Source organism: Hemiscyllium ocellatum, chromosome 6 (assembly GCF_020745735.1).
Source record: "Hemiscyllium ocellatum isolate sHemOce1 chromosome 6, sHemOce1.pat.X.cur, whole genome shotgun sequence".
NCBI classification, from domain to species: Eukaryota; Metazoa; Chordata; class Chondrichthyes; order Orectolobiformes; family Hemiscylliidae; genus Hemiscyllium; species Hemiscyllium ocellatum.
The window spans coordinates 19652036-19679623 of NC_083406.1; the positions used below are offsets into that span (position 1 = coordinate 19652036).

Consider the following 27588-nt stretch of genomic DNA (forward strand, 5'->3'; position numbering starts at 1 on the left):
ATTCTTGACTGTCAGTGAAACAGACTTCTTCCTCGCCATCACCAACATTATTTAGATTTACTTAGATTACTAACAGTGTGGAAACAGGCCCTTCGGCCCAACCAGTCCACACCGACCCTCCAAAGAGTAACCCAGAACCATTTCCCTCTGACTAATGCACTTAACACTATGGGCAATTTAGCAAGGCCAATTCACCTGATCGGCACATCTTTGAACTGTTGGTGGAAACTGGAGCACCCGGAGGAAACCCACGCAGACACTACTGTACATAATAACCTAAAGTACTGAACAGGAAATGGAATTTTCCTTCATGGCCCTGCTTTCTTGGGTTTTTGCTTGAAGCAGTGGGCTGGAGATTGATCTTAAATAACAGAAGAGTCTAGGCCAACCCTGAAGAATTGGCATCTCCAGATCTCCTCAAATGTTTGAACTCAGATCCACATAATTAGAATTTGGATCAGTGACAGTGCACATGGGCTCCACATCTTTGTTAGGAGTATAGAGGCAGGAGTAAGCCATTCAGTCCCTGCCTTGCTGTTCGTTTCAATCCAAACTGATCATCCACTTCAACTCCTTTTGACCACTCTCCTTGTATCCTTTTAATCACTGGCATTTATAAATCTGTCAATCTCTATTTAAACATATTTTAATGACTTGGCTTTCATAGATCCTGCTGTAGAGAATTCCAAAAATTTGTAACATTTGGAGTGAAAGCTAAGATAAAAAAAACATTTTGTACCATTACATAGCTTTCCTTCCCTTGTTCCAAAGTTACTGGATTATTTTGGATTTCAGAAGAAATCTCACTGATCTTGTTTAAACTAAGTCATTTGTAGCTTGACCGCTTTTGCTGCATTTTGTTTTCTTAGGGGATTTATTTTTCTGAAAGGTAGTCATCCAATGATGAAGCAAAAGTGGGGAGGGTGAATAAGATGAAAACTGCAGATAAGAAGAATCCTTGTTATTATCTTTGTCCCTTTGTCCTGGCTCCTGAAGCAACTGCCAGTTTAAATAGAAGTGTCTCACAAAACGTGGTCTCCCGTGTCCTGCAGATTAAACAAGGTGCCTGGAAGACACCTTGTCATGGCAGCCACACTCTGGCTGAATGTTGTCAAGTGCCTGGAGACGTGCACACTTCAGTGCTGAATTCGAGCTCCTACTTAAAGTGTGACACAACACCTTTTCGTGCAGAGGTTGGACGACCTAGATTTTGAAATCTGTCAGGAATGTTCAGTACTGACAAAGGATTTACATGCGTTTGTTAGGTTCCCATGCAAGAATATGGGAAAGTGCTGGGATGTGTACTGTACCTGGTGTGTTCTTGACCCAGTTTTCACGCATGGCTCCTTTCTGTTTTGGTGTGATTTACATCGGCCTTGTCATGTGATTTTAGCCATTCCCTCAGAGCTGGTTGCTTTTTGTTGTGTGCACTTTATTTGGGTCTGATTTGCAGTGCTTATTACCATAGAGTGGCTTGATATGTCTGGAAAAAAAGAACCACTTTGCATCTATTTTTGGACAATGCAAGTATTTTTCTGCATGTGTTTGAGACGCCTGTGATTTGGCTTTACGAAGTACAGCGTGTGTTTCATATAGTTTCAATATGTTCACCAGAGTCATTGAATGACGTGCTCCCTCCTTTGCAAGTGCTTCTGTACATCATGGACAAAAAAAACCCTTGCATGGGAGAACACCAAACTGTTTAGTGACAGAACAAGATCCCTTATTTGACTCCTCTCTGTACAAGGTGAAGGAAACACCAAGATCTTTATAGATCTCTAGTCAGGCATATGATCTGTGATCTTTTCCAGCAGATTCAACTTGCATCTAGAACATCAACATTTAGTGATTTCAGAAGGAAATTGGACAGCACAGGCCATACATACAGCACAGAAACAGATGTATTTAAGGAAAATAAAGGTTTGGGATTGCACGCCTAGAGCAGGCAATGATTGGCTTGTTCTACATAAAACTAACAGGGCCTTGATGGGCTGAATAGCCTCCTCCGCTGTTATGATTCTATGAATCTAGGTTTATGCAGTTCCCTGGTTCTACCTTAATGTAGTGGATACTTTCCTGTTCTCCCTTGCTTCCAGATATTAACTCATGTTGCCTGGAATTTGGACGGTGGTGGGAATTTTTAATTCCGCTTTTGGTACATATCTTTCACTGAGCTGTCATACCGTGGCCACACAGATGAGAAAATGTCACCTCTAACGGTCACACATGCCGAAGCTGTCTTTGAAATGAAATCTTAAACCCCTGTATGGCATGATCAAACCCCTTTAGTGTCAAAGAATGGTAGAGAACCCAAAGGATAACGAATGTGTTACTCTGCGTGAACCTATCACTCTGGGGTCAGTTAGCTGCACAGTTGTGTTATGACACAGAGTGAGGCCAACAGCCCGGGGTCGATTCTGCACTGGCTGAGGTTACCATGTACGATTCTCCTCCTCAAATCTCTCTCCTCGCATGAGGCAAGGCGACCCTCAGGTCAAACTACCACCAGTTGTCTTCCTAATTAGAAAGCAGTCTTGTGGTCTGGTAAAACTACAATGAATTTACCTTTGTCATGTACTACTCTGTGTGTGTACTTCTCCCTCTGTCCTTCAGCAGCCCCATCCCTGGGTCACCTTTCTTCTTGTCCTCTGTTCCATCATCACTCTCTTGACCATTTTATACCTGCTCTCAGCGATACAACGAAGGCTTCGTCGGCCCTCAATTTAAGGGTCAAAGATTCCACTGCCTCCACCTTGGACGAGTTTTTGGGGTGGAGCTGTTCCCACTGCCCTGGATCAGTATTTATCACCCATCAATGTCACTAAAATAGATCAGCAGGCTGTGATTAGATTTTATTTGTGAGATCTTGCTATATATTGCTTCACCTCAGAAACACTTTGTTAACTCTGAAACGCTTTGGAACATTCTGAGGTGGTGAAAGGATCTGTAGAAGTACAAGTTTGTTCAATTTTATTTTGAAAGGAAAATTCTTCAGCATTTCCTTTGTTCTTTACCTTCCTTCCCCTACTTCTTCCATCCCTCCTGCCTCTCTCCATCCTCACACCTCTTCCCCATATGCCTCCCTTCCCTCCCACTCCCCTGCTTTCTGCCCCTCCTTCCCTCCATCTCTTCCCTGTCTTCCACCTCCTGTTCCTCATCTCTCACCTCAACCATCTCCGTCTCTCCCCACACCCACTAGACCATCTTCCACCAATCCTGCCTCTTCCCCCACTTGTCCCACCCCATTGCATTTCTCACTCCTGCCTTTGTCCAATCCCACATTGATTTCTTATCACCCCATGTTATTAACTTATTAACCTTCTCTGGAAAATAAGGCAGGGCAGGTGATTGAAGCGTTAGTGGGGAGCAGTTTGGAGCAAGTGATTCTAGTAGTTTTAAAATAGTTATGAAAAAAGATAGACCTGATCCAAAAGTTAAACTTCTAAATTGGAGTAAGGCCAAATTTGATGGTATTAGGCAAGAACTTTCAAAGGTTCAATGTGGGAGGCTGTTTGCAGGTAAAGAGGGACAATGGAAAGTGGGAGACCTTCAAAAATAAGAGTCCGAAGATGGTGTGTACCTGTTACTGAGAAGTGTAATGCAGTAGGTGTGGGGAATGCTAGATGTCTAGATAAATTGAGGCTCTCGTCAAGGAAAAAAATGCAAGCATATGTCAGATATACTCAGCTGGGTTCAAATGAATCCCTATGGAAGTAGAAGGGCAGTATTTAAGAGGGAAATCAGGAGGGCAAAAAGGGGACATGAGATAGTTTTGGCAGATAAATTTAAGGTTAATCCAAAGAGATTTTACAAGTACATTAAGAGCAACTAGGGAGAGTACGGATTCCCTTAAAGAGCAACAAGGTTGCCTATGTGTGGAGCCACAGCTGATGGGTGAGATACGAAACAAATATTTATGTGAGTAGTTACTGCGGAGAAGGAGATGGAAGCTTGAGAACTTGGGAAATAAATAGCAATGTCTTGAAAGGTGTCCATGTTACAGAAGAGGAGGTTCTGGAGGTCTCAAAATGCATAGAGTTAAAAAATCCCTGGGACCTGATTAGGTGTATCCCAGAGCTTTATGGGAAGTTAGGGGAGATATTGCCAGGCCCTTTGCTAAGATATCATCAACTGCTACTGGTGAGATGCCAGAAGACTGGAGTGTGGCTAATGTGGTCCCATTCTTTAAGAAAGGTGGTAAGAAAAAGCCAGTGAACTATAGAGGAGTGAGCCTGATGTCAGTGGTGTGTAAGTTGTTGGAGTAGATTTAAATGCATTTCAAAAGGCTTAGATGTTAAGAGATAGTCAACATGGCTTTGTGCTAGGAAATTATGTCTCACTAAATTGATTTGAGTTTTTTTAAGAGGTGATAAGAAGATTGATGAAGGCAGAGCGATGGATGCATGGACTTCAGCAAAGGATCCTTATGGTAGACTGGTTAGCAAGGTTAGATCCTATGGAATCCATGAGGAGCTAACCATTTGGCTATAGACTTGGCTTGAAGGTGGGAGACAGAGGGTGGTGGTAGAGGATTGTTTTTCAGACTGGAGGCCTGTGACCAATGGTGTGCCATAAGGATTGGTGCTGGGTCCACAACTTTTTCTCATTCTTATAAATGATTTGGATGTGAATGTAGGAGATATGGTTAGTAAGTTTGCAGATTATACCAGAATTGGTGATGTAGTGTACAAGGGGCTCTTAATCAGATGGGCCAATGGAGTTAGGAGTGGCAGATCGAGTTTAATCTAGATAAATGTGATGTATTGTATTTTGGTAAGGCAAACCAGGCCAGGACTTATACAGTTAGTGGTCAGGCCCTGGGGAGAATTGTTGAACAAAGAGACCTAGGGATGCAAGTGCATAGTTCCTTGAAAGTGGAGTCGCTGGTAGAGAGGGTGATGTAAAAGGCATTTGGTACACTTGCCTTTATTGGTCAGTGCATTGAGTATAGGAGTTGGGAGGTCATGTTGCGGCTGTACAAGTCTTTGGTGAGGCCACTTTGAGAATAGGAAAGAAGTTGTTAAACTTGAAAGGATTCAGAAAAGATTCACATGGATGTTGCTGGTTTCAGCTATAGGTGAGGCTGAATAGGCTGGGGGGTAGGGTCTGTGGAAGGAGGAGAAAGTGAGGACTGCAGATGCTAGAGGTCAGAGTCAAACGGTGATGCAGGGAAAGAACAGCAGGAAAGACAATGTTTTGGGCAAAGCCATTAATTCCTGATCAGGAATGCTGTTCTTTCCCAGTGCCACACTGTTTGACAAGTGTCTGAGGAAGGGTCACTAGACCCAAAATGTTAACTTTGACTTCTATGCACAGATGCTGCCAGACCTGCTGAAATTTTCCAGCAACTTCTGTTTTTGTTTCTGAATAGTTTGGGGCTATTTTCTCTGGAGTGTCAGAGGCTGAGGGGTGACCCTATAGAGGTTTATAAAATCATGAGGGGCATGGATAGGATAAATAGACAAAGTCTTTTCCCTTGGTGGGGAATCCAGAACTAGAGGGCATAGGTTTAGGGTGAGAGGTGAAAAATTTAAAAGGGTCCAAAGGAGCCATGTTTTCATGCAGAGGGTGGTGCGTGTATGGAACAAACTGCCAGAGGAAGTGGTGGGGGCTGGTATAATTACAGCATTTAAAAGGCATCTGGATGGGTATATGAATAGGAAGGGTTTGGAGGGATATGGGCCAAATGCTGGCATATGGAGCCAGATTAATTTCGGATATCTGGTCGGCACGGGCTAGTTGGACCGCAGTGTCTTTTTCCATGCTGTATGACTTTATGATCTTCTTCTAAATACTTTAACCCATTAGCGCTGAGGCAGTGTGACATTGAGACTATTTTGATCACTACACTTCCCATAATCTATGAAGCAAATTGCTCGATTTAAATCGGGATAAAATTCTTCTTTTTCCTATTATTGAGGCAGACAATATTTTGTACTTTGTTATGCAACTGTCTCAATCAGTTCCCAGTCACCTGCTTGGCCTCTTCCAACCTGTTGTTGCAACAATTAAAGCACACGGAGCCGTGTTCTGGAAGGTGCTGGTGGTTCTTTGAGAAACATGAGGTTTCTTTAAAAGGTCCTGATGAAAGGAGCTTTTTGTTTTTGATGGTTGTGCTGAGAGAAGTGTCTTTACTACAACTGGTGCCTTTCACTAATTGTGGAACTGCTTCCTTGTACGATCTCAGCTTGACACAACTTGACTGTGAATAGCCTTCAGCCCGTGTGACAGGGGAAGGAATATTTATGAAGCTGTGAGTGAGGTTACCTGCAGAGAAGAATCCAAACGCCTCATCCAAAATGCAACTTAGGAGATAAAGTCACAGATTCTGATCCTTTGGTCTGATCTTCTGCCGAAAGTGTAAAATGCCTATTTGTTTCTGTCTCCTTTGCGGAGATGGTGAAATCTTTGTGTTGCAGACATACTCATGAAGATGGTGCGAAGCTTTCCCATTTGCTTCCTCCTGCTCCTGAGCTATTTGTTTAACAATAGGGAGATACTTAAAGACTCTGCCCACCAGGTTAATCCCTGCAACAACTGGAGTAAATTTTAGGAAAGGTTTATAATCTCCTTCCTTTATTATTACAGATTTAAAACTGATATTTCTGTGCTGCATTCTGATAGAATCACACTGCATCCAAGGCTGCTATTCTGCCCACTGGGACTGGGTTGGTGATTTGAAACATCTAAATAGCTGGTAGCACCGCTCCTGCCCTTTGCTTGTGGCTTTTTCCCCCCCCAATTATTTATCCAATTTCTTTTTCAAGGTTCCTGTTGAATCCACTTCCACCGACATTATAGGCAGCGATTTACAGATCACAATGGACTCTCCTCTTTTTAGATTAGATTAGACTTAGTGTGGAAACAGGCCCTTCGGCCCAACAAGTCCACACCGACCCGCCGAAGCGCAACCCACCCATACCCCTACATTTACCCCTTACCTAACACTACGGGCAATTTAGCATGGCCAATTCACCTGACCCGCACATCTTTGTGACTGTGGGAGGAAACCGGAGCACCCGGAGGAAACCCACGCAGACACGGGGAGAATGTGCAAACTCCACACAGTCAGTCGCCTGAGTCGGGAATTGAACCCGGGTCTCAGGCGCTGTGAGGCAGCAGTGCTAACCACTGTGCCATCGTGCCGCCCACAAACTCCTCCCCTCCCCTCCCGTTCTTTGGCCAGTTGAAATAACTCGATGTGTTCACTTGCCACTGGAAACAGCTTCTCCTCATTCAGTCTATGGAGTTTCCTCAATGAGTACCATCTGCCCCAGTGTTTGCATTGTCCTGTAGTTGTAGGAATACTAAGTACTGACATCCAGCCAGAAAACTGCGGAGATCTCTCCTCGGGGATAAAGTGGAGGGCAGAAGCTTATCTCATAATCAGTGAGTGAGTGGCTGCAGATGAGCTAGAGCGGGTGTTGTTAGGATGGTGTAGGACAGGTGAGAGACCAGGACAGCGGAACAGCAGTCACAGCAGTTCACCATGACGACGGTGGGAGTCAATTCAACAGTAACTTCCAAAAAGAAATTGGATAAATACCGGGGGCCACAGGCAAAGAGCAGGGACATGGTACTAGCTATTTAGATGTTTCAAAACACCAACCCAGACCCAGTGGGCAGAATAGCAGCCTTCTATCAGAATGCAGCACAGAAATACTAGTTTTAAATTTGTAATAATAAAGGAAGGAGATAATAAACCTTTCCTGAAATTTACTCCAGTTGTTGCAGGGATTAAGCAAGACAGAACCTGGTGGGCACAGCCTTTGAGTAGCTCCCTGTTGTAAAACAAATAACTCAAGAGCAGGAGGAAGCAAATTATACAGTGAATTGTTACATTCTGGGACAGTGCAAATAGTTTCCTTGGAACTTTGAAAAGGCAGTTGGATAAGTAGTGCAGCAGGTGGTACAGACTTGATGGGTTAAAGGGTCTCCTCTGGAATGTGTGATTCTATCGCAGAGTAAGGCGAAAGAGCAGAAAACAGGGACTAATTAGGAGAGCTCTTCCAAGGAGCCAGCAAGGGCATAGAGGGTCAAATGGCTTCTTTCATGACATTATGATTCTGTGATGGTAGTAAATAATTAATGACGTGTGCTGAGGAGGCTGAAATCTGAATATTGGTCAATTTGTAATCCTGCTTGGTTCATCAGTTAAAGCAGAGTCTCCCAGCTTGGACTGGTTTGTAGTTTAACAGTGATTTTTAACTGTGGAAAAATACAGCAAGCGGCCAATTCATTTATCAAGTTCACTGCCAGCTGAGTAAAAACTGAGCCAACACTAAGGTTTTGGTAGAGAATGTTTTGGAATCGAATGACCTAACGCTTACAAAGGAGAGAAGCAATTGTTATTTCCCATTTTTAAAAGAGGTGGAATTGTACAACACAGTTTCTCGTGACAAAAACTCCTTAAGTCTGAAGGAAAGATACAAAGTGTTTAATTATAGCTGTTAGTAGCCAGAGCAATTTCAGTCTCCAGTAAGTATATAACTAAACTATGCACTATATTTAAATGTTCTATTTTTGTGGAGCAGTCAGATTTTGAAGACCATACATTTTTGGAATCATCGTTTGTCTTTACTGTTTTAAATCCTCAGACTTGCAGCTTGATTTTACACTGACGGATGACTTCTGCAAGAACCATTTCTTGGTGGGGCTGTTACTAAGGGAGGTTGGCAGTGCATTGCAGGAGTACAGAGATGTACGTCAGATTGCAATCGGCGTATTGAAGAGCTTGATGATTAAACACACCTTCGATGATCGCTACTTAGCTAAGGTATGCAGAGTCACATAAATCAACTTCCGCGTTGGTGGAATACAAAGATGCCGTAGAGTTTGAGGTAACTGGGTCTTTAAAATGTGTGCAGTCTTATAAATGAAGACTCGTTGAACAAGAGTACTCTGAGTCAATGCTAGCTGTGATGTAGAAATGCTGGTGTTGGACTGTGGTGGATAGAGTCAGAAGTCATACAGCACCAGGTTATAGTTCAGCAGGTATTTTTGAAATGACAAGCTTTCGGGAGCGCTGCTCCTTCGTCAGGTGAAGTACACTTCGAATAAATCTGGACTATAATCTGATGTTGTGTGACTATTGACTGAGACTGTACAACAGTATTCCATTAGAGAGTCAGCAGCCCCTTACTGAGGGAGCACTTGTGTGGGGAAGAGAGTTAATGTGGGCAAAAAGTTCAAAGTTAAAACCAAGGGTTCACCCTGCACACACTTCCCATCTCCACTCTCCCTATGATTGTAACAACAGCTTGCATTTATGTAGCACTTTTAATGACGCTGAGTCAAAATGCTGGCCACACTTCCTCCAACAACTCTCTGGTGTCCCTTCATCGTACAGACTGCAGGAGTTTAAGGAGGCAGCTCACCACCACCTTGTCCAGGGCAGTTAGGGACAGACAATAAATGCTCGTCTCTCACATCCCCTGTAAGAATGATATAAAAACTTCCCAAGACACTTGACAGTTATGCAATCCAAAAAAAATGACCGAGTCCCATGACCTACGAGGACAAGTGATCAACTGTTTGTTCATAATGTTAGATTTTAATAAGAAATAGGGAGCAGGATGTGTACTCTGCCATTTGGCATGGTCATGCCTGATATCATTGAATCACCATTTTTCTACATGATCACCATATCCCTTCAAAGTTAATATCTGAAACCTATTGATCTGCGTATTGACCATACTCAATGACTGAGTCACCACATCCCTCTGGGATTGAGCATTCCAAAGATTCATCACACTCTGAGAGAGTACCCACTGATTCTTGACCCTCCAACCCCATCGACAGCCCAAGGAAACCTCTTTCTTATACCTGCCCTGTCGAACTTTGGAAATTTTGTTTGTTTTGGTGAGATCATCGCTCATTCTTGCAAACCCATGAGACTGTAGGGCACATACCTCTCCTCTTGTGGCAATCCTGCCATCCTACCAGTCAGTCTGATGAGCCATCATCGCACACACTCTGTAGCAGGTATATCCTGTCCCAGGTGTTTAGGGAGGGAGTCCCAATGTTAAGGCCTCAAGCAGCCGAAGTGAGTGTTCTCTGACCCAGTTCGTTTCAAGAATTCAATCAATTCGGATTCTTCACCTGCCCAGACCTCTCCTTCTCTTATCTTCTGTTAACATCAACTAACTACAAAGTTTGCTTCTCCCTTCTCTCTCATCTCCTGGATGTAAAAAAGGGATCATATCCAGGGTCTTCCTAAATAATTGTGGGGCGTAGGAACTCTATGTCACACTGCAAATATCCCCAATATATTTCACATCCACTTAACTCCTTCTGTCTATGCACCATACAAATACTGTGGTTAGAAGAGAAGGCCAGAGGCTAGAAATTCTGCAGCGAGTAACTCACCTCCTGCCTTCCCAGTGAAAATCTATATCCACCATCTACAAAGCACAAGTCAGGAGTGTATTGGAATACTCCCCACTTACCTGGAGGAGTACAGTCCCAACAATACTCACGAAACTTGGCACCATCCAGGACAAAGCTTGATTGGCACCACCTTCAACATTCCCTCCCTCCGTGACCTCTTATGATCTGGAAGTAGTGAGTTTGGAGGAAAAAAAACGCCACCTGCAGGTTCCGTCCAACCTGACTTGGAAATATATAAAGCTGTTCTTTCACTGTCGCTGAGTCAAAATCCTGGAACCCATTCTCGAACAGCAATGTGGCTCGTCCAGGACAGTTAGCGTTGGCCTTGCCGGAGATGCCCACTTCCCACAGACAAATGGAAACAAGGCTGAAGTTGCTGTGCACGAAACGGAGATTGATTAAAAAAAATTGTCAAAAAATTAACTTGAAAGTGAAGATGCCTCTCTTTGATCACATTGAGATGCATTCGCTCAGTCACATGGTTTCTGTGGCTGGCTCAAGTGAGTGCAGTCATTGAGATTTTACCCATAGTGCTTTGCGCAGATCCAAAGTCAGAACTACATGATTCTGGAATATTGGGAGCAGGTTGAAGGAGCTTTAGAACAAAGTGAGAAAGTATGTGTTTCTTTAGGACCTTTCCCAAACTTTCCCAGCCAAAGAAATGTTTCTTAAGTGTAGTCATTGCTGTAATTGCAAGCACACTAATGTGATAATGATCAGATAAACTTCCTTTGTGATGTTGATTGAAGGATAAAAAAGTTTTTTTTATTCATTAACTGGATGAGGGCATCACTGGCTAGGCCAACATTTATTGACCATTCCTGATTGCCCAGTGAACAGTCAACAGACAACCAGGATGCTGTGGGTCAAGATTAGAGTGGTGCTGGAAAAGCACAGCAGGTCAGGCAGCATCAGGGGAACAGGAAAATTGACGTTTCAGGCCAAAGCCCTTCACCAGGAATCCCAAAACGTCAATTTTCCTGCTCCTCAGAAGCTGCCTGACCTGCTATGCTTTTCCAGCGCAACTCTAATCTTGACTCTAAACTCCAGCATCTGCAGTACCCACTTTTGCCAGATTGCTGTGGGTCAGGAGTCACATGTAGGGCAGACCAGTTAAGGATAGCAGATTTCCTTCCCTAAAGAATATTAGTGAACCAGACGGATTTTTTTCCCATCAATCAGCAATGAATTCATGGTCATCATTAGACTCTTAATTCCATATTTTTTTCTTGAATTCAGATTCCACTTTCTGCCATGGCAGGATTTGAACCAGGGTCCCAAGAACATTATCTGGGTCTCTAGGATAACAGTCCAGTAATAATGCCACTTGACAACAAGGACCAACCCTCCCGCCTCTCTTTGAAGTAGTCTCATTGGGTCTTTTATACTCAGTTGAGAGGGTGGATGGCATCTCAGTTTAACGCCCTCTCTGAAGGAACACACACCTCTGACAGTGCAGCACTCTGTCATTCCTGCACTGGGAGTATCAGCCTAGAGTTTCCCTTCAACCATCTGGAGAGGGCCATGACCCATGGTCTCAGCTTTGGAGGAGATAGTGAAGTCTCTAGGCTGATAGGATGTTAAAGGAAGCATGATGATCAGACAGAGTGACATTGACTTTTGCCAATCACCCTCCCCTCTGACCTATCACCTTCATCCCCACCTCCATCCACCTATTGTTCTCTCCACCCCCCCCCCTCCCATTTATCTCTCCACCCCAGAGGCTCCCTGCCTTCATTCCTGATGAAGGGCTTTTGCCCGAAATGTCGATTTTTCCTGCTCCTCGGATGCTACCTGACCTGCTGTCCTTTCCCAGCACCACTCTAATTAAGACAGTGACACTGACTTGATAGTTTCTTTTGAGGAATGAGGTGATGCTAAGGATGATCCTCTGAGAAATCTGATGACATCTGACTAATAAGAGTAAGACCTAGTTTGTGTGGGAACCATGGAAGAGGGGAATTGTACACATAGTGTTCTCATTTATTGAGGATCTGGGAGGAATCCTGGAGATGAAATGGAATGAGGACCAGGTAGTGATTATGTGGTAATTAAGGGATAATTCACTGGGTACTTGACAGGATGTGGATTGTATATTAAAGGGTGAACTCAGCAAAGTCTCAAAAGGACGTTCTCTCATTAGAGCAAGTCAGAAACCGGTGGTGACTGCTCAAGGATCACCATGCCTCAGGAGAAGGGTGATATTGAGAAGGTGGGACCTTAGTTGGTCCAAGAATCAAACCCATGCTATTAGTGTCGCTTTGCATTGAAAGCCAGCCATCCAGCCAACTGAGATAGCCACATCCAGTGAACATACACCGGGGACAACTAAGCAGTATGGTTGGAATAAAATTCTGACTAGGAAGGTTTACACGTAGACTCTTCCTAACCAATCTTTAACCTCTGGCATTTAACAGTTAAAAAGTGTGGCGCTGGTAAAGCACAGCTGATCAGGCAACGTCTGAGGCACAGGAGAGTCAATGTTTCGAGCATAAGCTCTTCATCAGGACTGACATTGCTGATCAAGAGCTTATGCCCGAAATGCTGATTCTGCTGCTATTTGGATGCTGCCTGACCGGCTGTGCTTTTCCAGCGCCACACTTTCTGACTTTGACCTCCAGCATCTGCAGTCTTCACTTTCTCCCTCTGGTATTTAACAGTTGGGTCACACTAAAGAGGTGAGTTTGGAGAAAGATTGGAGTGAGGTGTGAATTGTAGAATGACAAGGAATTTGAGTTAATTTGGGGGACCGGGGGAGGGGGTGTGGAAGATGAGCTAGCAGTGTGTGACTGGGAGACACGGAATCTACAGGTTGCCTCCACTTCTGATTGGAGGAGGCAGCTTACTGTGGATCTCCTTGACCATCAGATAACCCTGGAGCAGGAGGAGCTCAACTGAGGGAAGTAGATAGGATCTCAAGTTAATGTCAGGTACTGAGTGATGCCCTTGCCCTGCACTGCATGGAAGATGTCATCTTGAGGTATTCAGTATCCAAAATCTCTCAATCTGAAGCAGATATTCGGCCAAACTGATGGACGTTACTGGGTCTGCTTACAGACAGGGAGCCTGATGTAATACTTGAAAATGTCATATTAAATTAACACCGAGTGAACAGCTTCACATTTGGGGTAAGGATGAGGGTGCTTCAATTATGTGGAGAGGCCAGAATTGTTCTCCTTACAGGAGAGAAAAAGACCAAGTTTAATCAATGCATTCAAAATAGTAAAAAGAGTTTTGATAGAATAAACAAGGAGGAACTGTTTCCATTGGTAGGATGGTTGATAACCCATACACGTGGATTTCAGATAATTGGCAAAACAAGCAGATGATGTGAACACTCTTCAGAAGGGCAGTGGAAACCAATTCATTGGTAACTTCCAAAAGGAAATTGGTCAAATACAACAAAATATTTTGTTTTACATTACCATGGGAGACAAACCAGAGGTGTGGGACTCATTGTTCACCTCCATCAAAAATCAGGTACAGCACAGGTACAAAGGACCAAATGGTCTCCTTTTATACTCTATGACTTCACACTAGTCTGAGTCTTCCTTCCTCCAACTCAATGGAATTGGGAAAGACTGCTTTTGTTTGTCAGAATCTTAACTGTACAAGATTTAAACTAGAAGATCGCAGTCCTTCATTTCGTATTTTCAGAAACCGTTTCATTAGGTTTGTCCAAACGTAGTTTCATAGCTTGGTGTCACCACCTGGTGGAAGGATGAAATATTGCAGTAGCTTCAAATGTAATAACCACAACTTCAGAATTGGTGCAAGGTGAAAATCACTGGGTACGTAGCCTATCAATCACTCTCCACCACAGGTTTAAAAGGACAGATTTATGAGCACAGAAGGTGGCAATCCTGCCCATCATGATGTTAGCCATCCCCTCTGCTTTTTCTATGTAGCTAGAAGCTTTACCAGTGTAACTCCCTTTGGAAATTAACAATTAAATCTACTTTTGTTCCACCTTTTTAGCAGAGATTTCCAGTGTATAAAAAAAGTTAGTGGGCAATACTGTGGCAAGAGGAGCTTTAATATTTTGAGTTGAGTTCCTTAATTGTGTTAAAGTTTTGGGTCCAGTGACCTTTCCACTGTTGTAATAGAGGGTCACTGGATCCAAAATGTTAACTTTGATTTCTCTCCACAGATGCCACCAAATCTGCTGAGTTTTGGTTTCAGATTTCCAGGGTCCATTGTTTTATCCTTATAGAGAGTGATTTTTCTGCTCCTGTTTTATGTTGTGCTGAAATTTCAAACTCCTTTCCATAATCTGACCTTGAAACCTTTGGTTTTATCCCACACCAGAATGGCCTGCTTACTTTGTCTAAATAATGGCTTAGCAGGTAAAACTCTTCGCACTGAGTTAGAAGGTTGTGGGTTCAAGTCCTACTGACACAGGCAGCACAGTACAGAAGGCTTGCTGCACTGTCAGAAGTACTGCTTTACAGTTGAGGTGCTAAATTGAGTCCCTGTCTGGTCCTTCAGGTGTCTATAACAAATCACCTGACACTGTTTCAAAGAAAAACAATGGACTCCTAGTCAATATTTGTCTCTCAGTCAACATCACAAAATACAGATATCTGGTGTTTTATCACAGTGCTCTGTGAGCAGCATGGTGGCTCAGTGGTTGGCGCTGCTGCCTCACAGCACTAGGGATCCAGGTTCAGTTCCTGCCTTGGCCGACTGTATTGAGTTTGTACTTCTGCATGGGTTTTCTCCCACGTCTAAAGATGTGTAGAGTCTCCAGGGATGTGTGGGATAGCCATGATACAAGTAAGGTTTCAGGGATGGGGTGGGTTTTGGGCTTTTTTCTGCACCGTAGGGAGTCTATTTGTGGGAGTTTTCTGAGTGCAAGATGGCTGCTCTGTTTCCTACATTTACAACAGTGATGACACTACGTGAATTATTTCATTCATTGTAGTGTCCTTTGATCATCCTGAGGTTGTGAAAGGAGCTGTGGAAATGCAAGTTTTTTTTAACTGTTTCATTATGGCGCTTAACAGGCAGCGCGGTGTGCCAGTGTGAAAGCAGTACTTCCTGCTTTCTGGAATAAATTTCTTATCATGAAGCTGTTTCTCCTCTTCCAGAGTCAGCAGGCCAGAATTGCCACTTTGTACTTGCCTCTTTTTGGCCTTCTGCTTGAAAATGTACAGCGAATCAATGTGAAGGACTGCTCTCCGTTTCCCATCAACCAGCCCAGCAACGTGAGTAACATTGTCCAAACGAGTTGCTCTTGGAACCAGGCAAATGTTTTCACTCGGCACTGTTCCTCATCAGCCTGCTGTTCACACTCTCGCGTTGCATTCTTCTTGAAGTTGCAGCTTCTGAACTGGTTTCTCCAGCTGCTGCATGGGTCACATTTCTTACCATCTTAACATTTCCCTAAATCAATGAATAAAATCAATGTATGCTGACTGAGCAGGCAGAACTGTGGCCAGCATCATCTCTGGTGGGGAACTGTGAGCTTGTTCAAGTTTTAATGCAGTGAAGATAATTCAGAGTACTTTACAATAATAGGAGGCTAGAAACTAGGGACAACAAAGATTTTTGGGGTGGCATGGTGGCTCAGTGGTTATCACTGCTACCTCACAGTACCAGGGACCCTGGTTCAAATCCCGCCTCGGGCAACTGTCTGTATGGAATTTGCACATTCTCCCAGTGTCTATGCGGGTTTCCTCCGCGTGCTCTAGTTTTCTCCCACAGTCCAAAGATGTGAAGGTCAGGTGAATTGGCCATGCTAAATTGCCCGTAGTGTTAGGTGCATTAGTCAGGGGTGAATGTCTGGGTGGGTTGCTCTTTGGAGGGTTGGTGTGGACTTGTTGGGCCAAAGGGCATCTTTCTACACTGTTTTTAAAAAATTGTACATTTAAGAGTCCAATTCACACAAATTACTGAAAGCCAATAGAGAGAGAGGGAGGCTGATGACCTTTATCTCAGGGATGTTGGAATCCCTGATTACACAGGGTAAGTTACACAGGTTGTAGATTTCATTTGGAGTAACTGTGTTCTGTTACCTCTAGGAAGATATGCAGGCCTTTGAGGGAATACATGTAGATTCATTGCAGAGAGGCTGGTTTAATTTTCCATGGCCTAAGTCGGGGCGGATTTACTAAAATAACAAAAAAAAGTACTGAAAATGCTGGAAACTCTCAACAGGGCAAGCAGAAAGGGAAATGGCAGTGCCAACATTTCAGCTCAATGATCTTTTCTCAGAACTGGAACAATTGAGAGATTTAATGGTTTTCAAGCAAATACAGAGGGTGGGAATTGCAGAGGGAGAGAATGGAGCAGAGGGGAAAGTTTGATGTGGGATGAAGGGTGTGAGTGGCTAAATAGCATTCAGTGATTATGTCACAAACAAAAACAGAAATTGCTGCAAAATTTCAGCAGGTCTGGCAGCATCTTCAGAACCAATGGTAGCTAGGAAAAAAAATTTTTATGCAGAAGGTAGAGTGGGGAGAGGAGGTAGGGAGTAATCAATAGATGGAGGTAGAGCTCAAAGAGAGAGAAGAACAATTGCTCATACAAAGAAGTGAATAACAGCTGAGGGGAATGAACGGCTGCTAATGGGGACTATCAGTGGCTAACAATGAGTAGACTGTAATAGCAGACTAATTTCTGTTTTTGTTTCTGAATTCCGGCATCCACGATTCTTTGGGTTTTCTTATTTAGTGGTCTGACACTGAAACAGCTCAGGACGTTTTCAAAGGAGTCAACATTTGACTCCAAGCCATGTGAGGAAATATTAGGGCGGGTGAACAAACAGTTGGAGGATTGATAAATAAACATTTTTGCATTTTGATCTAGAGTGGAAAAGAGGAGTCTTCATTCAATTTACAAGCAGGAGGCACCATGCTGACCCCACAGAGACCAGGAAACATGCTGGATAACAGTGTCCACAAGGATGTGTTTGGTGTTATATCGGGCACAGGTGAACAACTCTCTGGTTTCTTTCACTGGTTTATAGGTGTCACCAGCATCTGTTACCTATCCCGAATTGTCCTTGAACTGAGTGGGTTCCTGTGCATTTCAGAGGGGAGTGAAGAGTCATCCTGTGTGTCTGGAGTCACATGTTGGCCAGGCAAAGTCATGATGGTAGATTTTCTTCCCTGAAGAACATCAGACAGGAAACAATCAGTAGATTCATGGTCACAGTTACAGAAACCAGTTTTTTTAAATTTCTGATTTGGTTTGTTTTGTTAATTAAATTTACCACTGGGACTTGAACCCATTCTGTCAGAGCATCAATCTGGGCCTCTGAATTACTAGCCCCATGGCAATGCCAATGTGCCACCATCTTATGGCTGGTTATTATATGAATCCGCTGAGTGTTTTGCTGGGAGCCATTTTAAATAGGGCAGGTGTAGAACCCACCATCTTTTGACCAACACCATCTCTCCTCCATGTTCCCACTGCCGTCCCTCCGCCCCTCCCCATGAATTTGGAGGGTGGGCAGGTCCCAAATTAGCCAGCCCCTCTACCAAATGTAAGGAAATAACCATGAGTAAGTTGAAATGCCCCTGAATTACCCTGCTTACACATGGCGTGGCAGGCTGGATTGAACAGTGCATTTTTTGTTTGCTTTTTTCAATGCATGCTGGGAGTACAGCACCTTATTTTCTACTTCAGCACTTCATAGTCTTCACAGCTCAACATCGAGTCCGACAACCTCAGAAGGTAATCTCTGCCCTCCATGTTGATCTCTAACCACCCCCACCCGGTTGAATGTTATTAACTTTGCCCTCAGCAGAGCAGTCCCACTGTCACCTTTTGCAAACCTATCATTTACACCCATTCCGCATCTCAGTTGCTCCTTTGCCCCCAGTAGCACTGCCTTTGTCATTTGCTCTGGGCATCATCACCATCTGTTCCAGTCCCTCAATCGCCTCCCTCTCTGCCAGCAACATGAAAAGTACCATTTTCAGCCTCTTTCAGTTCTGAAGAAGAGTCATTTGGACTCCCCAAATGTTAACTCTGTTTCTCTCTCCAGATACTGCCAGACCTGCCGAGTTTTTCCTCCACTTTGTTTTCATTTCAGATTTCCAGCATTTGCAATATTTTGCTTTAAATTGCCATTTTTGCTTCTTGCACATTTTCAAAACAGCAGGAAGGAAGGGGTACTAATTTTCAGAGGTGCCTGTGAGCATCAGGGACAGCACCAGAATGTAGTGATTCTCTCTGCTCCATGCTGCATGGACCTCCCAGCCCAACCCTACCTTTCCCTAAGTTTGCTAACCACCCCCTGCCCTTTATTTAGCAGTTGGGGATCAAAGGGACTTCTTGAGATTGGCTGCAGTTCCAGCAGTGTCCAGCATCAAGCTGTGGCACTGTTTTGGGGTGTCAGATCTCCAGAGGAAGGGATTTCTCCTGTTGGAGTGGGGGGGTGTGTTTGTGGGAATCCCACTCGGAACCAATTTAGTGTCTACGTGGCTGTGGACCTTTTTTTTTTCTAAAAGCTGTTCCTTGACTCAAGGAGACTCTGTCCTTGACTTTTTTCAGAGGGGCAATAAACCAAGCCGGGCTTCAATCAGTCTGGTTTGGTACGGAGGTGAAAAGGATTTTGAGAGGTCTTTTGTTTATATGTAAACAGCTGAGACTTCAGGCCAAAGTGGTCATGCTTTAGGAGTGATCTGTATGAAGAGAGGGGAGTGGTCAGCTCTCCAGCTGAGTTGAGCAGTTTTAGTTCAGTCTTGAACTGGGAAGTTCAACAGGGAGCTGTGTGGAAACTCTCTCTCTGTTCTGCCCTTCAACTTCAACCTGTAAGCGTGTGTTCCATTTATACTGGGTTTTAAAGGGAGTTTGCTTATTGGGACTGTTGTGTATATTTGGAACAGCATAATTAAGTCTAGTTGGATAGGTTGAGTTCTGTAGGGGTTTTTCATTCTGTTCTTTATGTTTCATTGTGTAATTTTGTGAATAAATTTTTGAGTGTTTTAAAATCTAGTAGTCAACCTCACTAACTTAATCTGGGTAATTTTCATTGTACGCTTGCCGAAACAAATTGCAAAGTTATGGTCTGGGGCTGACTGCTTAAGAATGTTCTGAGTGGTCTGGCCTAGTCCATAACAGTCAGGTCTTGGATGAAGTTTGTTTTAATGTCTGTGTCTCAGAAATGAAAAGACTTTGCTCTTCTTCCCACTGTTGATCTCCTGACAGCTTCTCCTCATGGATCGTCCACCCCAACTATCAGTGCAGTGAAACACGCAGACTCCAGAGGCTCTTTGATCAGCACTGACTCAGCCACTAGTCTACCAGAACGCAACGCTGAAAAGACTAACTCCCTCGATAAGGTAGAATTTCACCTCAGAGCTTTGTGCTGCAGAACAAATGAACTGTTACTGAGATGCTTCAATACTAATTCACTTGTAGGTTGCCTTACATACACAGTTGGTCTGGAATTGATCAACTCTTGATGTACTCCATTCCTTGGGCTTATTACCCCCACCCCTTTGACTCAATTAGCTTTAGTCTGGGTGGGAAGGTGAGCTGTCAGCTGTGAGGGCAATGGACCATCTGGAACCTCCGTGAACAACAGAACCAACAGTCTGTTTCCTTAACCGGTGCTTTTTTTAAAGAATTGTGGGAAGAAAGAACATGAGAACAGGGAAGGAAATCAGGAATATTAGATCCAATCATTGACATAAAGAAAATGGAAGGAAGACTGGATTAAAAGAAAGGAAAAAAGAGACACAAAAGGAAATAATTTCTGTTAGTTTTTAGTACCTCTTAATTTTTAACCTGAATAAATGTGACTCTGCACTTTTTAATTGTCACTTTGCTTGGCAGTCATTAATAATCATGTTTTTAAGAGTCCTCTGGTGGCACAGTGGTAGAATTCCTACCTCTAGTCTGGGAGGCCTGGGTTTATGTCCCACCTGCTCCACTGGCGTATAATAACATTTCTGAACAGGTTGATAAGAAAATTAGGCTAAACGCCATCTTTAACTTTTTGTGGTGAGATTATTGGGTAATGAATATGCTAATACAGCAATTACTCGACAAACAAAGAGATTGAGGATGAGTTGCAGCTTTTGTGAGACTAACGAAACGGAGAACATCATTCAGTGATGATCCATAGCTCTCCGGGAAATCTCTTCACTGTCACAGATTACTGGAGGATTTACCGTTTGTTTTATTCATTCATGGCTAGGCCAGAAAGAATCCGCCACACTGCTGTGGGTCTGGAGTCACATGTAGGCCAAGCAGGTGAGGGTGACAGATGTCCTTTTCTAATGGATGCTGGGGAACCAGATGGGTTTTTACAAAGTGATCAAGCAATTTAACTTCTCTTTAAATTCAAGATTTTTTATTGAATTCAAATTTCATGGGTTTCTATGGTGGGATTTGAACCCATATTCCATGGCCAGGCAGTTAGTCAGCTCAGTTAGCTAGATGGCTGCTCTCTGATGCAGAGGGGCACTAACTGTGTGGATTCAGTTCCCATGAAGCTTCCTGCCCACTAGTATTGGGAAGATGTTGTGAAACTTGAAAGGGTTCAGAAAAGATTTACAAGGATGTTGCCAGGGTTGGAGGATTTGAGCTATAGGGAGAGGTTGATTAGACTGGGGCTGTTTTCCCTGGAGCATCGGAGGCTGAGGGGTGACCTTATAGAGGTTTATAAAATCATGAGGGAAAGAATAGGATAAATAGACAAAAGTCTTTTCCTTGGGTGCAGGGAGTACAAAATTAGAGGGTATAGGTTTAGAGTGAGAGGGGAAAGATATAAAAGGGACCTATGGGGCCACGTTTTAACACAGAGGGTGGTGCGTGTATGGAATGAGCTGCCAGAGGAAGTGGTGGAGGCTGGTACAATTGCAACATTTAAGAGGCGTTTGAATAGGTATATGAATAGGAAGGGTTTGGAGGGATATGGACCGGATGCTGGCAGGTGGGAATAGATTATGTTGGGATATCTGATCGGCATGGACTTGTTGGACCGAAGGGTCTGTTTCCGTGCTGTACATCTGTATGATTCTATTTAAACAAACACATGAACAGTCAGGAGGCATAAAAAGAGATGCAAGCAAATGGGATTAGTTTGGAATGATAACATGGTCAGCACAGACATGGCAGGCTGAAGGGCCTATTCTCGTGCTGTTGTGTTCTCTGATCTATTCCAAAACCATTAGTCTTGGTTCTGGATTACTCATCCAGCAACATTACTGTCTTCCCAGTCCGGAGGCTGGTAAATTCACCTTTTCAGCAAATTCTGGGTCATCTATGATTGTCTTATGGAAGCTTGTTTGCGACTCTCAATGTGACCTTGCCTCCTTTTGTGCTGACAGAGGGAAAAGCTGATTAGGAGACACTCGGCTTTTGCAATGCTGACTAACAAAGAAGCTGAGGAAAGTTCAAAATCAACACGACGGAACTGTGTTACTATGGATTTTTCCATTTTAAGCATCCCGGTCCTGCCAGAGAAAATCTTGCATGCTGCTTTGTCTCTTGAAGTATTTGCCTCTTGCTTGTGTATCTGAATTTCTATATGTATATGTGAGTGGACTGGACCATTGGTAGCAACTCTGGTAACAGTCTCCAGGTCAGAGGCTGCAAATTTCATGATGTCTAGTCCACCTCCTGCCTTGCCAAAGCCACTCCAGCACCTACAAGGCATGAGGCAGGTGTGTGATGGAATACACCCACTTGCAACCGCATCCAACACCCTAATAATTAATTCCTGACTCCAATGGCACACAGTGGCTGCGTTTGTGTGTACCATTTACAAGGTACACCAACATTATTTCATGAAGGCTCCTTTGCTAACACTTTCCTGACCATCTCGAGGGACAAGGGCAGCAAATACATGGGAATACCCACCACCTGCAAGTTCCCCTCCAAGTCACACAATTTGGAAATATATTGCCATTCCTTCAGTGTCACTAGGTCAAAATCCTGGAATTCCCTCCCTAACAGCATTGTGGGTTTAACTGCAATACATGGACAGCAGAGGTTTGAGATGCTCGTCTTTTCTCGGACAATGAGGAATGGGCAATAAACAAAGCTGACATTCCATGACAAAGTTTCAAACGTGATAAGCATCCTGTATTTAATTGCACAGAAACACTTCTCCAGGTTCCTAATTTCATTGGGGGGGTGGGGGGAGGTTTTTGCCACTCCCTGGAGGAGAACTTCCTGTCCTTGGGAGCTACTGACCAATCTGATTGGTCGACCCCTCCAGAGATCAATGGAGTGTGCTGCTTGTACTGCAAGAGGTTGCTTTTGCTCAATTGGCTGAACGGTTGGGATATGAAGCAGTGGGATGCCACTGGTATGGGTTCAATTCCCATCACTAGCTGAGGTTACTATGAAGAACTCTCCTTCTCAACCTCTCCCCCTGGCCTGACTTGTGGTGAACCCCAGGTTAAATCACCCAGTTGTCTCTCTCTGATGAGCCGTCCTAAGGCCTGGTAAGACGAGAGTGACAATACAATATTATGCTCCAGGAAGAGAACCAGTGCAGCTCATGGCTGCCCCTGCATCGTGTGGTTTTGATAAGGACAGATCCCAGAGCCTATGGGCTGCAGAATACAGATTTAGCTCCTTGGCTGAACTGGGGGGGGAGTGGTCATGCCCCCAGTGCACATGGTACAGACCTCCTCCACTTTATGCCTGTATTCACGTCAGCCTTTAAAAGTGACATTTCCATACAGGCGGGTGTGACACATTAGTCAGGTCTACAATGTTGTTAACAACCTTCAATTACTTATTGAAACATACAAGATGGGCAGCTGATATTGGTGTCTGCACCTCTTACATTTTACAGTGGGTGAGCTTGTGTTGGGCATAAGAAACAGGAGCAGGAGTAGGCCATTTGGCCCGTCAAACCTGCTCCAACATTCAGTAAGATCATGGCTGATCTTTACGTGGACTCAGCTCCACTTACCCACCCTCTCGTGAAGGTGATAGATGACCTCCCTTTATATCCGTCCCAGTCTCAGCCCCCTGTCACTAACTGTATGTGAAATCCAGTTTTGGAATTTTTACTCTGGGTGGATTGAAGATTTGGCCTCTGGAAAGCTTGAATTGAGTTTGGGGGAGCAGAGGTGGGTGTCTACCACCTTCCTTGCATTTTCATTGGCTTTCTGCTTTTAGTTATTCAAAAGGGAGAAATTAGAAGCCTACAAAGCATTCACCTCAGACACCTGGACTGCCTCTGCACAGAGTAATGGCTTCACTAAACCGGAGTTGCTATTAATATCAGTGTGTCCTTAAGATTGTTTTGTTTACTGTGACAGCTGCAGATGGTGAGAGAGTGGGGGTTATGTGGGAATGAAACTGTTCTATAAGTGCTAGCTTTCCTCACTGCTCACATCGATGATAAAATAGAACTTCCTGTCAGTATTCTCAGGGAAGGTGTACTTAATTTGAATGCAAAAGCATGTTTCACACAGTTTTGAGATGACTAACAAACTGCAGTTGGAGCATTGGAAAGCTTTTCCTCATCCACTTGGCCCCATGTGGTGAAATGTCACTGAGGGAAAACCGTTTACAAATCAAGGTTTCCCTTGACAATGTCAGTTTGGGAGGTGGAAGTTATTGGGTAAAATTATGAACTTGAAGAACATAACCCACAACTGAAGAGCTCTTTCCCAGGTAGTTAGTCTTTGGCTTGAAAAGGAAAATTTTGCATGGCTATGGGGAAAGCACAGCGATGCAGTGCAAATCAGTGAAACTCCTTGATGGAAAATGGCCTTCAACAGATTCTAGGGTAAAAAGTGAGGTCTGCAGATGCTGGAGATCACAGCTGAAAATGTGTTGCTGGTTAAAGCATAGCAGGTTAGGCAGCATCCAAGGAATAGGAAATTCGACAGATTTTAGTAATACTTGCTTCTTCGCCTGAGACTTTACTTCCCTTTTTCAGTTGTCACGTAACTAAAAGCTGCTCTTTGAGGTGCTGTGTAAAGTTGCATGGTTCTTGTGAAGCTGTGTGAAGAAGGGACTTGCTTTTTGATCATTGTTTAAATATTCCCAAAAACCTGAATCATGTTTGAAATACTGTAAACCCTCCTCTGCCCAATGTAGAAAGACTCCATGTTTTGTTGCCTTAAATGAAAGCAATGAACTTTTTTTAAAAAAATTGATGTTTTCCAATCTAGATCTAATGCTAATGGTGTATGTCTCTCTTAGAATCAAGGCTGTGTTGGGGGCTCTCTGATACGATGCGACAAACTGGAACAGACAGAGATACGTAGTCTCCTCATGTGTTTCCTGCACGTGCTAAAAAGCATGTCTGATGGTAGGTCCATTAACATCTTTATTGTAACAAAGCCCGATTTTAAGGAGCAAATTAAATTCAGTTCCCATACTCCAAAGCAAAGTACTGCATACACTCGATACCAGAAATAAGAGCTGAAAATGCTGGAGAGAAGCTGATGTTTCTGGTCCAAGACTTTTCCCTAAAGCTGATGAAAGGTCATGGCTCTGAAATACTAAGTCTGTTACTCTCCAGTTCCCAAATGCAATTTTTCCATTCGAAAATTGGGAATACACATTAGTTTGTTTTTCAGAGTTGACAGCTTTAACAATAAATGGGAAAGATCCAAGAGGCTGTGACTCTGTCCTCTGGGAAAGAGAAAGCTGGGGATGACAATACTTTAGTAGGAAGAAAGTTTTCATTGGGATAAACATAGGGAATACTTTTTGCATTTGTGGGAGTTCAAAACTGCAGGCTGTAAAGATAAGTAGGCCAATGATCCCTCCAGTTGCAAATTGAGGCGAAATATCTTCGTCCAGAGAATGGTGAAAGTGTGGAATTCACCACAATGTGGCGTAGTTGAGGTGAATAGCACTTAATGGGAACCACGATGTGGAGGTGCTGGAGGTGTTAGACTGGGGTGGGCAAAGTCAAGTCTCACAACACCAGGTTTCAGTCCATCAGGTTTATTTGAAGTCATGAGCTTTTGGAGCACTGCTCCCTCATCAGGTGGAGAGGAGCACACAAGCGCTTGTGTTCTGTGCATCTCCCTCCACTTTACCTGACAAAGGAGCAGTGCTCTGAAAGGCTCGTGATTTCAGATAAACCTGTTGGACTATAACCTGGTGTCATGTGACTTCTGACTTGATGGGAAGCCAGATATTTTTTATCCCCCGGGCATACTGTCTCTTATTGTCCATTTCTAATTGCCCTAAAAATAGGTGACTCAAAACCACCTTGTCGAGCAATCAGGGCTGGGTAGTAAATGTTATCCTACAACTGGTGAACGAATAAAATAAAGAAAACACATGAGGTAGAAGGAAAAGAAGGTTATGCTGACAGGGTGAGGTGAAATAGCATTGAGAGGGACAGTTGTTGTGAAGCATGAAAACCAGCAGAGATCATTTGGGCTGAATGGCCATGTCAGTGATGTTGGATAGGGAATTGAAAAGCATTGGTATTTCCTTAGACGAGTCATTATGAATATACCTACTCCCAGGCTCAGATATGAACATTCAGATTAGTAATCATTGTGATCTGAACTCCCATTTCTTGCCTGAACCTGATATCCTTGTTTGTCGCGAATTGATCTTTATGTTGTTGACCCTTCCAATGACCCTGTTTCCACCACCCTCTGGAGAAGAGAATGCCACAGACTCAGTGACCCTCTGAGGGAAAGAGGTTCTCATCATCTCCATCTTAAATAGTTGATCCTGTATTTCACATCGTATCCTCCAGTCTTATTCTCTCCTGGAAAGGAAAACATCCTTTCAACAACCATTAAGTCACATACTCTGAGGACCTGGTATGTTTCAAATCACAGCGAGCAGGTTATAAGATTAATTTCTGATAATAATGCAATATAACCCTTTACCAACATGCATAAGCTTTAACTTATAATCATTTAAGGTTGAAGAATTGATATCTGTCTTAAAGGTTTCTAATATTGATGATCTACAGAATCACTCTAGAGTGTTGGCTTCTGCCAAGTTTTTCTTGTTATTTATTAGGGTAATGAGAGCTAAGATCATTAGGGGCGGCATGGTGGCACAGTGGTTAGCACTGCTGCCTCACAGCGCCAGGGACCTGGGTTCAATTCCCACCTCAGGCGACTGACTGTGTGGAGTTTGCACGTTCTCCCCGTGTCTGCGTGGGTTTCCTCCGGGTGCTCCGGTTTCCTCCCACAGTCCAAAAGATGTGCGGGTCAGGTGAATTGGCCATGCTAAATTGCCCGTAGTGTTAGGTAAGGGGTATATGTAGGGGTATGGGTGGGTTGCGCTTCGGCGGGTCGGTGTGGACTTGTTGGGCCGAAGGGCCTGTTTCCACACTGTAAGTAATCTAATCAACCAGAAGTTTATAGATTATAACTAATTGTTTTAATGAGCATGAAAGTTCAGTATATTTTAGGGCTTGTGACTCATGAATCTCTCATTCAGTCGTGTGACTGTACATTTCTAATTGCTTTGGGAAAGTGAGTGGCCATGATCATTTCTGGGCACTGTCTCAGGAGGAAATATATTTAATTTGAAGGGGGCACAGTGCAGATTCATAAAAATGATCCCAGGTCGATTATGTAGACAGGTTGTGTAAAGGAGGTTTTGTATTCCTTGAATGTAATGGATTCAGAGGTGATCTAGTTGAGATATTTTAACATGATGAAGTATTGATTGTGAGAGGTGTTGAACAAGTGGGCTGCTTGTCCTGGATATTTCTGAGATAATCGATTCATCAGAAGCTGGGTTAGAATGCTTAAAATCAAGTGCTGACATAAATTTAATATAATGGTTCTTTAACATATTTGGTCTTGTAAGAAGATATTTGAAAAGTTCCAATACCCCAGGAGGAATTCTGGTTTTCCTTCTTAATACATGATGAGGTCAAAGAGATGGAAAATGTCATGAGAGTTTTCCTAAGCCTTTGGCTGGTGATTTGATGCAGAGCCAAATGGAGGTTGGATCTTTTCATAAGATAGGGTAAAAGATAGGCCTGCTCCTGCCCCACCGAACTCATCTCCGCATACCTTGACACAGTTCTGTCCCCTTTAGTCCAAGAACTCCCCACCTACGTTCGGGACACCACCCACGCCCTCCACCACCTCCAGGATTTTCGCTTCCCCGGTCCCCAACGCCTTATTTTCATGATGGACATCCAGTCCCTGTACACCTCCATCCCCCATCACGAAGGACTCAAAGCCCTCCGCTTCTTCCTTTCCCGCCGCACCAACCAGTACCCTTCCACTGACACCCTCCTTCGACTGACTGAACTGGTCCTCACCCTGAATA

The 27588-nt window shown here is 43.7% G+C and overlaps 1 protein-coding gene across 5 annotated transcripts in view; it reads left to right on the plus strand.

Annotated features, from left to right (window-relative positions):
• The window catches only part of LOC132816381 (dedicator of cytokinesis protein 9-like), a 349182-nt gene that overhangs the window by 256683 nt on the left and 64911 nt on the right, over positions 1–27588 (plus strand). For all 5 annotated transcript variants that reach the window (XM_060825856.1, XM_060825860.1, XM_060825855.1 and 2 more), the window contains exons 31-35: positions 8598–8776; positions 15480–15596; positions 17200–17323; positions 19549–19682; positions 24520–24628. In XM_060825856.1, the coding sequence (XP_060681839.1) occupies positions 8598–8776; positions 15480–15596; positions 17200–17323; positions 19549–19682; positions 24520–24628 (663 nt within the window). The remainder of the gene's footprint in view (positions 1–8597; positions 8777–15479; positions 15597–17199; positions 17324–19548; positions 19683–24519; positions 24629–27588) is intronic.